Here is a 13,990-nt window from a genome sequence, read left to right on the forward strand (position 1 = left end):
TTTTCGGTACATTGTGACTGTATATTGGAAATTTCTCATGTTTTCTTGTTATTTTATGCAGGAAAATTTGCAGGATTATGTAATTACTTCTTGAGTGCTATATACTCACTGAGATTTTTTTTGTTTAATATCAGAAGACCAACAACAAAAACAAAACAAAAAACAATGTTAATCATCTTATTGCTAACTGACAATATGAGCTTTTAGCTCCTCATAAAATGTGATTTATGGACACTGCTTATGTAAAAACTGGGGAACTGCTTGTTATGAGGTTAATTAAGCTGAAATCTGCACCAAATTAGTCATTTACATGGAGCTTCCTTCACTGATTGTCCTCACTGCCTCCTCCTCAGGGCTCAAATGGCTGCTGCTGCTGCTGCTGTTCAGCTCCTGTTGGCTGCCACCCTGTGGACGATGCCTCACATGGGAGCTGCTGCTGCTGTGCTGTCAGACTCCACAGAGCTGCTCAACACGACCAGAGCCGCAGCTGAGATACAGTCTGACTTGAGGATGTTCAGTGGAGCTGAGGGTGTGTCTCGCAGCAGACGTAGGCGAGCCATTTCAGCCAGAGACTTGAACGCCCTGCTGGATTACCACAACCGAGTTCGCTCTCAGGTCTCCCCGCCTGCTGCTGATATGGAGTACATGGTGAGATGCTGGAAGGTGCATCAGACCAGACACACATGGTACTCTCCACAATGTGATTTATTTTTTCTACAGTTATACGTGGTGCAAGTGAGGCAGGATTCTACAGAAAAAGAATGCAAAAGATACGGCTGCTACAAAGAAAAACACAATATTGCATTAAGGGGTAACACACCCAAACAACAAGAAAACAGTGCAACAAACATGCAACGACAATGACACCCATCCAATTAAGATGATTTCAAGAAAACCACATTCATAATTTTAGGATGTCTTAGCATAAAACCACATTATGCTAAATCAGGCTAAATCCAACTTTGAGGTACTTTGTGTTGCTTTGAACATGTAGTTCACCCCATTTGAGAGGGAAATGTTATATTTGACTCCACTACATTAATTGAACATCTACTTTTATTTAAATTTTATTAATTTTTTTTTTTTTTGCTTTAGTTCACTGTTCACCAGACAATTGAACCACCCAACAATATAAAACAGATTAAAATAAGATAAGATAAGATAAGATAAGATAAGATAAGATAAGATAAGATAAGATAAGATAAGATATATTTTATTGTCCAGGGATCAACCTTGTAGATGTGTGTGGCCAGAATAATCAATAGTTCAGACTGAGCAGCTTTTTTTTAAAGCATTGTAACGGAAGTGGAAGTTGTTCTTACATTTGCTGGTTCTGTAGCATCTAGTTAATGATAGTTATCCACAGTCTGCACATGAAATGTGTGGTAGATCTTCCAGGTGAAATTAGCACCACCAATTACAATAAAATGCTGTTTACATGTGTGGCCATTGGTAACAATAACCCACAAGGACAATATATAGTAATTGCCAGGGGCAAATTCACCGGCATAGTTTGCTTTGAATGCAGAGTTTTCCTATCTTAGAAATGACGGTGTTGTTACTGCTTTTTTTTTCTCTTCTTCTTACTGAGCAGAGTGAAATTAACATCCCCTCTCTTATCCTCTCTCTCTGTTACTTATACAGCTGTGGGATGAGGCACTTGCTAGGTCAGCCGACTCTTGGGCTTCACGATGCGTTTGGGATCACGGGCCGACACAAGCCATGAAATATATGGGCCAGAACCTGTCAATCACTTCAGGAAGGTTTTGCAGAGCTGTCAGATTTACAGTCTGCAGTGAATACAGATTAAAATGATGATGGACCCTGTGTGAAAAATACAACAGAGAGCTGTTTTGTACTGCATGTACTATATGCTAATGAGAGATTTAATGCGGCAGGTACCAGTCCATCACAGATATGGTCAGGTCCTGGCACAATGAGAGGCATCATTTCTCCTACCCCAACAGATGCACTGGATCTGTGTGCTCTCACTACACTCAGGTACATTGACTGCGTCACGGCTTAGATCAAATTAAACACGATGTATGATAATGAGGAGATGTTTCCTAAAATGCAGAAAATGTGAAAAAAATAATGACATGGGCAGTTAAATTCATCATACAAAGACTTGAAAACTGGAGAAACCTAAATGAAATCAATACTTTTCAGCTTTCTGACTTTAACACATAGTTTTACTTGGCAGGTAGGTTGGGGCAGCATCTTGGAGAACTTCAGTTTTTCTGTGGATTCAGACAGTCTCAGTGTGTAATCTCAGACTGACTCCATGATATCCAGACATATAAAGCTCTATGGGGCCTCAGTACCTGTGTGGGTGTCCTTGTTCTGCATGTGGCTGAAGATTTTTATTGTCATGTTTGAAGTTTATGTTATTCCACAGAATGTCTTTGGGTCTGATCAGATATAGTTTGACGGTGATGCATGATGGATAGGAAACTAAAGTACCAGCAAATTTTGCACAGTTCTGCACACACTGAAACAGGCACATTTACTACTATACACTGAACACTAAAGGACATCAGTGTATTTGTTTTCCCAAAAATAATGGCATCAGCCCCTGAAAATCTCCCAACTTCATCATTTTGTATTAGTTTATTAGGAACTATATAATATTATTTGGGTGGAGGAGGGTGGTTATAGTGCATTTTTGAGAGAGGAGAGAACTTTCCCTCTTGTGAGATTTACATTTAGTTTAATTTACTTCTGCCCTTAAGAAATTTAATGTCCAAAATAAAAATAAATGCATAAAAGTGGTGGATTTTGCATGAGATGCCACTGACAGTCGTAACATCTCTCTATCCAGGCTTTCTTTTCCTCAACAAAATCCTCTGCCTAGCAGGACCAATACATCAGTTTTGATGAACAGAATAGTGGTGGGTTTGAGGGTGAGCCTAAACCATAAAAACATTCAATTTATTTTGGTTATTTGGAATCTGTCAGTGACAAATAAAATAATCCTCCGGTTTATTTGCAGCCAGCAATATGCTGCCTGAGCTAAGTTCACTCATTCAGTGACTCTGCATCTGTTTATACAGCAGCTCTTTATACAAAAACAGAAAGTGGCTGAAATATTCATCAGTTTTATGATTGCTGTAAATGGAGGAGACAGATTGGTGCCGTTAAAAAGGGTTATGTCAGAAGGGTTAGATGAAATGTGATTATTGTTGTGGACATTTTTGCATAATAAGTTTACAGGGGCTCGGTGGTTAGCACTGTCACCTTGCAGCTAGAAGATCCCTGGTTCGCATCCCGGCCTTCCTGGGATCTTTCTGCATGGAGTTTGCATGTTCTCCCTGTGCATGTGTGGGTTTTCTCCGGGTTCTCTGGCTTCCTCCCACAGTCCAAAAACATGCTGAGGTTCACTGGTAATTAGAAACTGTCTGTAGGTGTGAATGTGAGCAGCTTGTTTGTCTCTATATGTAGCCCTGTGATAGACCGGTGACCTGTCCATTGTGTCAGCTGGGATAGATTCCAACCTTCCCGTGACCATAATGAGGATTAACTGGAGTATAGATAACAGAGTTTTCGGATGAGTTTGTCTCTTGTGTATGTATGGTTTCACTTTGTGCATATGAGCATCAAAACATGTGTGCTGGTTTCTCTTAGATGGTTTGGGCGAGCACCAGTAGAGTGGGATGTGCTGTCAGGAAATGCTCCAACATGCATGTGTTTGGCAGCATCTGGAGAGAAGCAACACTGCTGGTCTGCAACTACTCTATAAAGTAAGAACATAATGAAATACATTAGTATTTTGTAAGATATTCTTATTCACTTTTTTGCCAAAAACAAAAAATCATGGCTGTAACAATGGAAGCCTGGCAGTAAAATCTACTAATAAGCTACTTTGCAATAAAAGACTGCAGGTTGCAGCTTCATATTTAGCTACATTTACAGGATTAAAGTGCTGTTGATCTCATCTATGTCTTTGCAAGAAAAAGATTCTGTGTATTTTCTTAAAAGCCAATTTATTCCACTCATTTCATCAGTCAGCCTTGTGTTCTCCGTTCTGTTTCCTTCATATGTATGACTTAAAAACAAATACAGAAGTTGTGTGATGTTGAACTGTCAAAGAAAAAAAATCACAGAATTTTTCCTTTTTATTTGATGAATATCTCAATATTTTGAAACACACCAAATTGACAGTAAATAAATAAACAGAGAAACACACAGTAATTTTTAATATCATCTCATGCAAGAAAAAATAAGTAACTGTATACAACTATAAATTGCTGTTTAAACTTCACAAAAAATTATTTTGACAGATAATTGAACAGAAATATTATTTTTTTAAGTTTGCATGTATTTGTTGTATGTATATAACATTATGGCTAGAAAAGAAACATTAATGATGGAAATTTCTGTTACTTTTTAGTAATTTCTTGGCACTCCAGCTGCTGAAATATTAGCTCCTTTGCTATTTTTTTTTACAGTGTATACTTTACCATTCAAGTTTTTATATGAGTTTTTTTACATTTGTGTGCGATCTATCCTGAATTAGCATTTTGTTTGTATTCATTTGTGGTAATTTCATCAAATACAACTTTTCTTTAACCTATTCTTTGAGAAAAAGAAAAAAAAAGAAATGACCTAATGAGCTTCATGAGTGTAAATTCCCCAACTAATTGGCACTTAATCAAATTAATAAAAAGCTGATGTGATCATGTCAGTTGACCATTGCCAAGGGTTTCATTAAAAAGAGGGACGGCCTTTATATTTTCATCTTGACTGACCTCTGACCTTATCATTAAAGAGCACCTGATCTGTAGTTTTTTATCATCATTCTAACATCACCACTGTTTTCGATCCAGTGAACCTCTCTCTATTGTTTTTTCTTCAAAACTGATTTTCATTATTCATCTTTTGCTATTTAATAAGTGAAAACAACTCAAAGCACAATCCTTGGACAGATAGTTTGCAGGTGTAGTTGTGCTTTTCACCATGTGTCACCACTGAGACATTATCAACAGGAAATGTAAGAGGTATTGTTAAGGTTCTTAAAGGATAAGTCTGGTGAAATTCAGTATTTTTTATTGGAAACAGATCCCACTAGAAGACTGAGACTAACAGTAAATGTCTCCTACTGTTTGTGTCTCCCAATATATCTTTGTCTTTTGTGCCATAAAACTTCAGTGTGTCCCAAAGCTATTAAAGACACATCAGTGAGGCACACTGTTGTACTGCAGGACACGTTTCTTTATTATGAACTGGACCTTACTTTGAGTCAGTCCTGTCCTGCCACTCACAAGAATATTAAATGTGAATAAATCTGCAGCTGGAAATAGTCAAAAACAAGCTCACTGTTAACAGTAACATCTGGTAACAACTGTGTCCAGTTGTTTTAGGAACAGCTGGATTATTTTAGGATTAAAATGCACTTGTTTTAAAGATTTATATCCTCAGTAGTAACCGGCTGAGACAGGAAATGTACTGAAAGACATACAAACAAATTGGTGGCTTTGGTCTTTTTATTGCTGTGTTAACTCGAGCAAACACAGAATAATGTCTGCCTTACATCCTTAAATGTATTCTGAACTATAACATGCATCACAGTTGATTTATTTTTGTTCATCATTGTGCTTTTTTGTGTTTCAGGGGAAACTGGGTGGGAGAGGCTCCCTATAAGACTGGGAGGCCTTGTTCTGTCTGTCCGTCCAGCTATGGAGGCTCCTGCTGGAGGAACCAGTGCTCACCAAACACAAAACCCAGAAAACTCTAACAAAACATAGAAGACATTAACACAGCAAGATGTTTTAAATAAAATTTTACTGAAGAAGGAAAAATATTCAGCTTTATCTAACCCAACAGTTTCATACCAGGACAAGTCTGATGAAGCTGTCCAGTTACCACTACTACCATGTTTATTGTAAATACCTACTTATGACAGACAGTTTATCCTCATTGCTCTTGTTTATCCACATCAGTAAAGAAATAATATTGAAAACAAAAATATTTTTTTAATGTATGAAATAGTTGTTTTTTGTTTTTTTACTTTTTGCACTGTTATTGATGGATTTGTGATCTTGAATGACTTCTGAGAGGCATTAACATAAAAAATAAGCACTTTTACTGCACAGATTGCATATTCTAACCTTGGATTGTTATTGATTATCTTTTTAACCTGATAAATAAAATCTTTTTCCTTTATTCAGCATGAATAGCTGTCAAGTCATTTCTACAATAAAGTGAGAATGTGTGTAATCCATGGCTGTCTCTTTGCTTCACTGAACATTAATTAAGTCATAAATAACTGATGACGCCATGCAGACGTATACATAATCTGCTGTTCGTGGCTCGTGTTTATTCACTGCTGCTGCAGGAAATTTTCTGTCCTTCATTTCACCTCATTACAGGTCACCATTTACCCATCAGAGACTTTCCCTGCCATAAAACTGGTGACTAATGCAGCTTTTATGGTCCAAAATATGAGGGAATCAGCTGCGCCTCCTAACTCATTTGTTGATACATACACACCACACACACGCACGCACGCACACATGCATGCGCGCACGCGTAAAATATATAAAAACCAACAAACACGGAAAGTTCCTCACAAACAAGTGTAAAGAGCAGCTTAGATCAGCACCTTAGTGACTGTTCATTTAACAGCTCTTTATTCAGAAATGCAGCTTTCCTGCTATGGGGCTAAATTAAATGTTCCTACTCTTTTTTGTTTGTCTTGTAATGCTTTATAAATTTACTGCCAGTTGCTTTGCAGCCAAGGAGAAGATGAGTGTATTATCTTAAAAAGACTAGAAACAGTGGAAGACAGTAACAAACTCATCCCAGCAGCACGTCTCAAGTTCTTACATTAACAGGTTATCATTTCATTTCATTTGTCTTATTTCATTTTCTGCAGAATTTAGAAACTAAGATAGAATGTGTTAATTAATGAGCATTAGATGTGCTTTGGAAGAGCTCATTTTTCTCATGTTTTCATGGTCAGCATCAGATACAACATTTATAGAGCTCTCAAATTAACTTTTATGTGCCATTATTCCAATCAGTGTGACCACTCGTGACAGAAATGACTCTGATCGGTCTTCAGGGTTGACTGAATGTTTTGGATTAATCCAGAATTCAGAGGTGGGACTTGGTAGGAAAGTTTCTTCTTCCTTTTCTTCTTCAATTCTGCTTTGACAGAATCAACAGAGTTTTTTTCCCCCTGAAGTTTATGATATGCATTGTCATGCTTAGATGGTGATGCAATAAAGCACACGTTTTATCAAAGTAAATTATTAATGATTGCCTTCGTGCATTAATCATTCATCAATAATACAGTATCCTAATTCTCTGAGTTGCTGCGCCCCATCTAGGGATGGCAGAGATATAACATGAACCAGACACACCTTCCTCAGGTCCCAAACAGCCACAGGAGCAATTTGTGAAGCTCTGATATTTATTTACAATTTTTACAATATCACGTTTTGTCTTCAGGTTGGACAAAAGCCAAAATGTAAACCAAACAGATCTAACTAACGAAACCGACAAGATAACCTAACCAGAAGAAACAAACCAAAATTCAATGCTTTATCTTCCTAACGAACATATACCGGAGAATATGCAGCAAGATAAATGGACGTCCACCTCTGCAAGCTTCAACAGATTGGAAAAGTCCGCAGTATATCAGGTGCTACAGGTACAAAGCCTGGAAGTAAGCGTGGCTGGTTGGGAGGTGATGTGCACAAGCAGCATCATCTTGGCTCCTCTTATTGTCTGCTGTCACTGGTCAGGAGCCGATCACCAGCACGCTCCTATCTGTACATTACCCTCACTTATACCTGGGGATCATCAGCTGTTTTACACCAGGAAAAAATATAACTGCAGTTTTAACAGCATGAGTCATGTTTTCCGAGGAGCTCATGTCAAGTTCCCTCTGGCTCTGATTCACTGGAAAACTAAGATATAATGTGTGAAATAATGAGCATTAGATGAGCTCATTTTTCTCATTTTTTTCCATTTTTTCGTACCAGGAAAAATGCATAACATAACCACAGTTTTAACCCTCGTGTTGTCCTGTGGGTCAAATTGACCCGTTTTAAAGTTTGAAAATGTGGAAAAAAGTATATTTTCACAGTGAAATTTCTGATATCCACGTTTTCAACATTTTTGAGAAATTTTTTAACATTTTTTTGGTGGGAAAAAAAATGCAAAAAAAATGTTTCTTAAGAACATTCACAAAAAAATCAACCAAAATCCAGCAAATTTCGCTGGATTTTGGTTGATTTTTTTGTGACTGTTCTTAAAGAAAATATTACAGGTTTTACTGATATATATGTAATCACTTTAGATATTTTTAGGATTTTTGTGGAAGATTTTTACTCATTTTTTGAAAATAATTACAAGAATTTTCTTGCCAAATTTGGGAGATTTTTTTTTTTTTTAAATAAAACTATTAAGGGAAGCTTTTAAGGAATTATTGGAATTTTCTTCCTAAAGGTTTTGCAAATTTTCAGAAATTTGGGGAATTTTTTTTTGCTGAAGTTTTGGGATTTTTTTCAGACAAGAAAACAATGTTTTTTGGTGCCCGTAAATCAAGACAACAGGAGAGGTAACAGCATAATTCATGATGATCGAGATTTAGAGATGACCAGAAGTTCACAAATCCAGGTTTTCAGGGGAGCTCATGCCTTGTTAAGAGGAGAACCAAGGTCTGTTTGGTTCTTCTCAAATTAGCCTTTTTAATACCTGCGCTTCTATTTTGTAGGACCATCCTTGTTACAGCAGCAGCCAGACCTTTCTCAGTGCTGTGGAGATAGATGTGAGTCTGTCCTACTGGTAGGTGGTTTTTAAAAATTTTTTTATCTTGCATGCAGTTTTTATGCTAAACTAACTGGCCTGACTTGCTAAGCTGACTGTCCAAGTATGAAAGAGGAATCTATACTTACGTTTGAGAATTACTCAAGAAAATGTTGCAAATTAGCATGTAGCCTGCAGCTGGAAGGGTAAACCGGGGTAATATGCCTCCCCACCTTCATTTCCACTGAATATTTATTTTAATTTCAGGTAATTTTGGGGATAATAGTGGCCTTGCTAATCTTTAAATAGCATTTAAATCACTTAATACACCTCAAAGTATCGCTGTGTGTGTTTGCCTATCCTTCAGTCTTGGTTCAGTTTAGACGTGTCCTGTTGAAAGTCATACAGAAATGTTGCTGGGCAAGTTTCCTGGCAAAACTTTTTCAGAAAACGTGACCAGGGTGCGTATTTAGACACGTAGTCGACACATTCAGTTGCTGTCAGCTTCATTTAATGAGTTTTATATTTGAAAGGGGCTTATTTTGCTATATTAGCTTGCTGTAGCACTAGCTCGCTAGCTTGAAGTTTTTACTACTGTCAGCTAACTGTCCCTGGTGATTAGTGATTTGGCTTTTTTTGTTGTTGTTATCAGGAATTACAGTGACAAAAAAGGCAGAGTAAAGGTATCACTCTTGTTCTGGACCCATCAACTGTAAATAAATTGGTAATAGTCAGACAGTTAAAAAAACTACTAATTTATGAACATGCTAGCTAACAAATGTTGGCTAACGTTTTAGCTAACATTTTGCAGCTAAAATCAGAGCAACATAATATTCTGTAAATGCGTTTAATGTCATGCATAATCAGCAAATCTGTACTGATCAAAATGACTTGTGAAGTAAGATTCCCCTTGGATGATTTTTCTCCTGAAAGGGATGAGCTTCATCGTGGGATTTTATTAAAGATGTTAAATCTAAGTTTTATAATAGGAAAGTTGTAGTTATTATTTAATTACCCTCCAGATTTGTTCATTTAAGTGCGCTTCTTGTCTACATACACTGTAAAAAACAATTCTCTTTAAAAACTGTGAAAATCTGGCAGCAATTATTCATAAACACATGGTGGAACACTGTAACATTCAACACCTGGAAAATAATGGCAAATATCTGTAAAATACTATTTGAACTGATTTAAAAACAGTAAAACACTGTAACTCTAAGGTTACATGTAAAAAAATAAATTACTATTACTATAAAAATTATTACAGATTTTTAATGCGGACATTATGTACTGCTTTGGTCTGTTTATTTATGGCTAACATGTTAATAAGTATTATTTTCCCGTGATTTAGTAGTTATTAAGTTAACAAAACAGGAAAATCTGGAAGAAAAAATAAATAGTTTAAAAAAAACAAACAAAATAAAATAAAAACATTCATTTTTACAGTGTATTATCCTGAAATTTGATATATTTCTATTATAAAAGACGATAAACACTGTAAGGTGAGCGTATTACCCCAGTTTGCCCTACCTTTCAGCCTGCAATGTATGGAGCAAAACTATAAAGAATGTGGGAGTTCCCTTTCTGCAGGGAGACTATGGAAACAACATTTTGAAGTGGATAGCATTGGCCCAAATCTGTAACAGCGGTGAGCAGTGAGAAACTTTTTCCCCTCAGTCAAAACAAAAATGGTGACATCATTAATCATACAGTTTGTTCGCTGCCACCCTCAGTACATTCTCCACTCCTGTCTGTCCTTTATATCCCTCCCCACCCTCCTGCTTTCTCTCTCCTTTTTCTATAAACTCTTATTCAACGCTCTAATTCACTACTCCCACTCTGTATCTGGAGAAATGGCTGTTTGGTGATGAGAAAGAGGAAAAAGCACATAATAACTTTATGTCTATTTGAGTTTCTATCATCATGTTGCCATAGTTACAGCTGCTATATAGATCGGTGTCCATACGAGCCTAGTTACTGTTTAACCTCCCCACCCACATTTGCCCAGATTAGGAAAATCAATAAGATAACAGCAGCAACACCGGCCTTACCTTGCACCAACAACTCCCTTCTCACACTACAGCACCCTGTGCCAAACTTCCACATTTTACACCTTATGGTGAGGGAGGAAAAAGTGGATTTAAAACATACGCTCGAGAGGACGCAGAAGACGACATGGTCAATGTAAACACACAAGTCAGCTCAAGTATGGAACCTCCATTTGGTGAGTACACACTTTTGTTTTTATCAAGTTGGCTCGATAGTTTCAGTTTAAAAAGAAAAGAAAACAGTCCACCGTGGCAGCTGCTTGCCTTTTCTGTGTTTTTCGGTGATTTTCTGCTGCAGCTCCAGAGCTCTGCTGGATCACAGCTGATTCAGTGTGGAAATATCATCGCCATATGTGTCTGGCTTTTTCACACGGCTGTAATCCAGGAGGTGTGGCAGAGATATGGAGGTTGTTAGGAGGGCCATAGGAGCTGGGCCTGATTGTGATGATGGTTCAGAGGTATTGAGTTGTCAGAGTAGAGCACAAAGAGTCTGATGGGGCTTAGAGGATGAGCTGAGCATGCTGTGTTCAGGATGTTGTGGTGAAGTGCTTTTTGAAAAGACTGAAATATTAAGCCCAGATGAAACGTCTATAATTTTTTTTTAAAAAATTGTCACATTATATGATGCTGTACAAGCAGAAACACAGTAGAAGGTTTGGATTTCTTTAAGATTAATCTCCATCGTTCTCTCTCTCCTAAGGCTAAAGACTTTTCCCATGTGATGTCTGCTTTCACTGATCTCAGTGAAAGCAAAGGCCTCGCTGCATCACGTTTCTCACACTAGCTTTCAGAAGGTAGTTTTGTTTTTACTCCTGTGGTCATTCATTGAGTGATTTGCATGTAACAGTGGGATGTGGAGATGCAAATCCATTTTCACAGTACGAAAAAATAAAAAATCCACAAACAGTTGATGCGTTCCGAAACATATGCTGCTGTACAATCCATAGTGCAAAAAAATGATATGGCTTCTAACTGTATTTTTTGAACAGTTTACTGCTATTTTACAGATTTTCTCTGTTTGGTTAAATTACAGAGAACAACTAGCAAAATCACTGAAAAAAAAAATATTTTTTTGCATGTCAACTTCCAAAAAACAGGACAGAACTGTAAATCATGTCCACAACAAAAGTCACCAGTTTGACAAATCGTAATTCTTTACAATGTGTGATCACAAAATTACGCTGTTACCTGCTAAAAATATTGTGATGTTGCAAATATTTGCAGTATTTTCCAAAGTTTTTGCAGTTTTTTGCAGTACAGTGATCAAGTTATCTGAATATGTTCAAAAAAATAATTGGTTTTAGAGGCTCGGTGATGTAATGACTACTCAAAACGCAAATTGATTAATGGCAACCACTCATACTCAAATGGAAATAGGCCAATGGAAATCATTTACTGACTGTTTAACTCCCACTGGAATTTCATTTTCACTTTCTTGAAATTGTTTGGTTAAGTGTAATTGGAGTAGATAAACTATCCAGGATAACCTGTATGCTAACTCTTTCAGCCACACACGCTATTTGATTTCCTCATTCATTCATTCAGTCAGCTGGCGAGTTTTGGCGAAGCCTAGTTCTGCCGTCTGTCAAAATGACATGTCCTTTTATTAACGATCCAGTAGATGAAGGAGCTGCATTACTGCGCGGAGAATTAAATATTCATCGGGAGATTGTTATCAGACCGCACATAGATGTTCTTGCATATCCGCGCAATTATCTTTTTGAGTGGTACCGTTTCACATCACAGTCCATAATCTACATCCACAACTTAATCCGTCCTTACATTTGCAACATTACCAACCACAGTCATGCTCTCACATCCCAGCAGATATTGTGTGTTGCGCTGCGGTTCTTTGCAAATGGAAGTTTCTTGTATAATATTGGAGATGCAGAGCACTTAAGTAAGGCAACTGTATGCAGGGCAGTTAGAAAAGTGTGCCTGGCCCTGAAACGGCTTTACCCATGTGCTTTCTTTCTGTTGGCTGAGTAGAGGTCTGTGTTAGTTTAAATAGGTGTAATTATTTAACAGAACATGATATGGATGAAGACATTTGGGCTATGTGTGGGATAAAACAACTGCACAGTCAAACAGCCACTTAATATTTAGGCTACTTTACAATGTAAAACATGCTAAAAATGAGGTACCTTCATGAGATTATGCCGAGGTCTTACCTGTTTGAACAATGTTTTTATATTTCACTTTAAGCTGCTGCCACGTACGCTTCTCCCCCATAAGATTGCACCTAAATGAAATAACTTAATAGGCTACCATTCCAAAGTTTTCCCCTGTAATATTATTGTGATTGCAAAGGACTACATTTAAACTTGCACATTGACCTGGGCAGCAATGTTCTCCACGCCGTCTTCCTCTCTTTTGCAGCTGCAGCGGTGTTGCACTTCTTTCTAAAAACGTGTTTAAACTCGCCATATGAGCGCATTAAGTGCACTGAAAAACGCAGCCCTCCGCTTCCCCGTTACCATGGTGACTCGTTGAATCGTGCCTCCATTGATGCTGCCTTTTTATAGTTGTGGTGCACGCACTTAACTCCAGGTGAAACTACTCCGAGTTGATTAAACCAACTCAAATCAGCTGTTCTGGAACCAGAAACTCAGTTTCCTATCTCAGAGTAGGTCAACACAGAGTTCAGGGTTATACTCAGAGTTTGTTGAACCTGCTTTGTAAAACGGACCCCTGATGGCTTCAGTAATAATATAAACATGTCACTGGTCAGATAGAAAGCTTCTAAATGCCTCATTATCTATCCCACCAATACTCTAAATAGTAACCATGAGTGTGGTGGTTTATTTTATCATTGTCGGAAAATGCCATGAAGAGTAAATCAAAAGTACTGTGTGCATAAGCAAAGGCTGACATATTTTATTCCTCTGTGCCATAGAGTTTCTTTGTAACTATCAAAAGAAATGTTAATTCATTACAATGAACACACTCTTTTTTTGAAAAAAAAAGTAAAAATAATCCTACTCGCAATACACACCAAATTTGTAATGACAGAAAATAGCCCCCAGCAAATTCCCCCACTTGAGTAAAGTTTGCTGTTTTAATTGATAGATTTTTTAAAATTTAAATAGTACATATTGGTGACCTGTAGCTAAAGTTTTGCTGCACATATTCAACAAGAATCAATCATCTCCAGACTGAGAGCCACAGACAGGCTGCTGAAGGGGGAA

General features: G+C 37.4%; 2 protein-coding genes and 1 long non-coding RNA gene across 3 annotated transcripts in view; 2 read left to right on the plus strand and 1 right to left on the minus strand.

Annotated features, from left to right (window-relative positions):
* LOC129349484 (uncharacterized) overlaps window positions 1-13,990 on the minus strand; it is a 23,201-nt gene continuing 9,211 nt past the window's right edge. Inside the window, exon 2 of the long non-coding RNA XR_008602503.1 lies at window positions 1-3,733. This is a non-coding gene — a long non-coding RNA (uncharacterized LOC129349484). The remainder of the gene's footprint in view (window positions 3,734-13,990) is intronic.
* On the plus strand, window positions 361-6,216 carry r3hdml (R3H domain containing-like). The gene is made up of 5 exons (XM_055012764.1): window positions 361-648; window positions 1,645-1,763; window positions 1,899-2,001; window positions 3,625-3,740; window positions 5,611-6,216. Exons 1-5 carry the CDS (start codon window positions 361-363, stop codon window positions 5,732-5,734), a joined length of 750 nt encoding a protein of 249 aa, XP_054868739.1. The 3' UTR covers window positions 5,735-6,216.
* hnf4a (hepatocyte nuclear factor 4, alpha) overlaps window positions 10,822-13,990 on the plus strand; it is a 24,947-nt gene continuing 21,778 nt past the window's right edge. The window contains exon 1 of the mRNA XM_023260923.3: window positions 10,822-10,978. Within this exon, the coding sequence (XP_023116691.1) occupies window positions 10,930-10,978 (49 nt within the window). The 5' untranslated portion in view covers window positions 10,822-10,929. The remainder of the gene's footprint in view (window positions 10,979-13,990) is intronic.

The sequence above is a fragment of the Amphiprion ocellaris genome, chromosome 8 (assembly GCF_022539595.1).
Source record: "Amphiprion ocellaris isolate individual 3 ecotype Okinawa chromosome 8, ASM2253959v1, whole genome shotgun sequence".
Classification (NCBI taxonomy): domain Eukaryota; kingdom Metazoa; phylum Chordata; class Actinopteri; family Pomacentridae; genus Amphiprion; species Amphiprion ocellaris.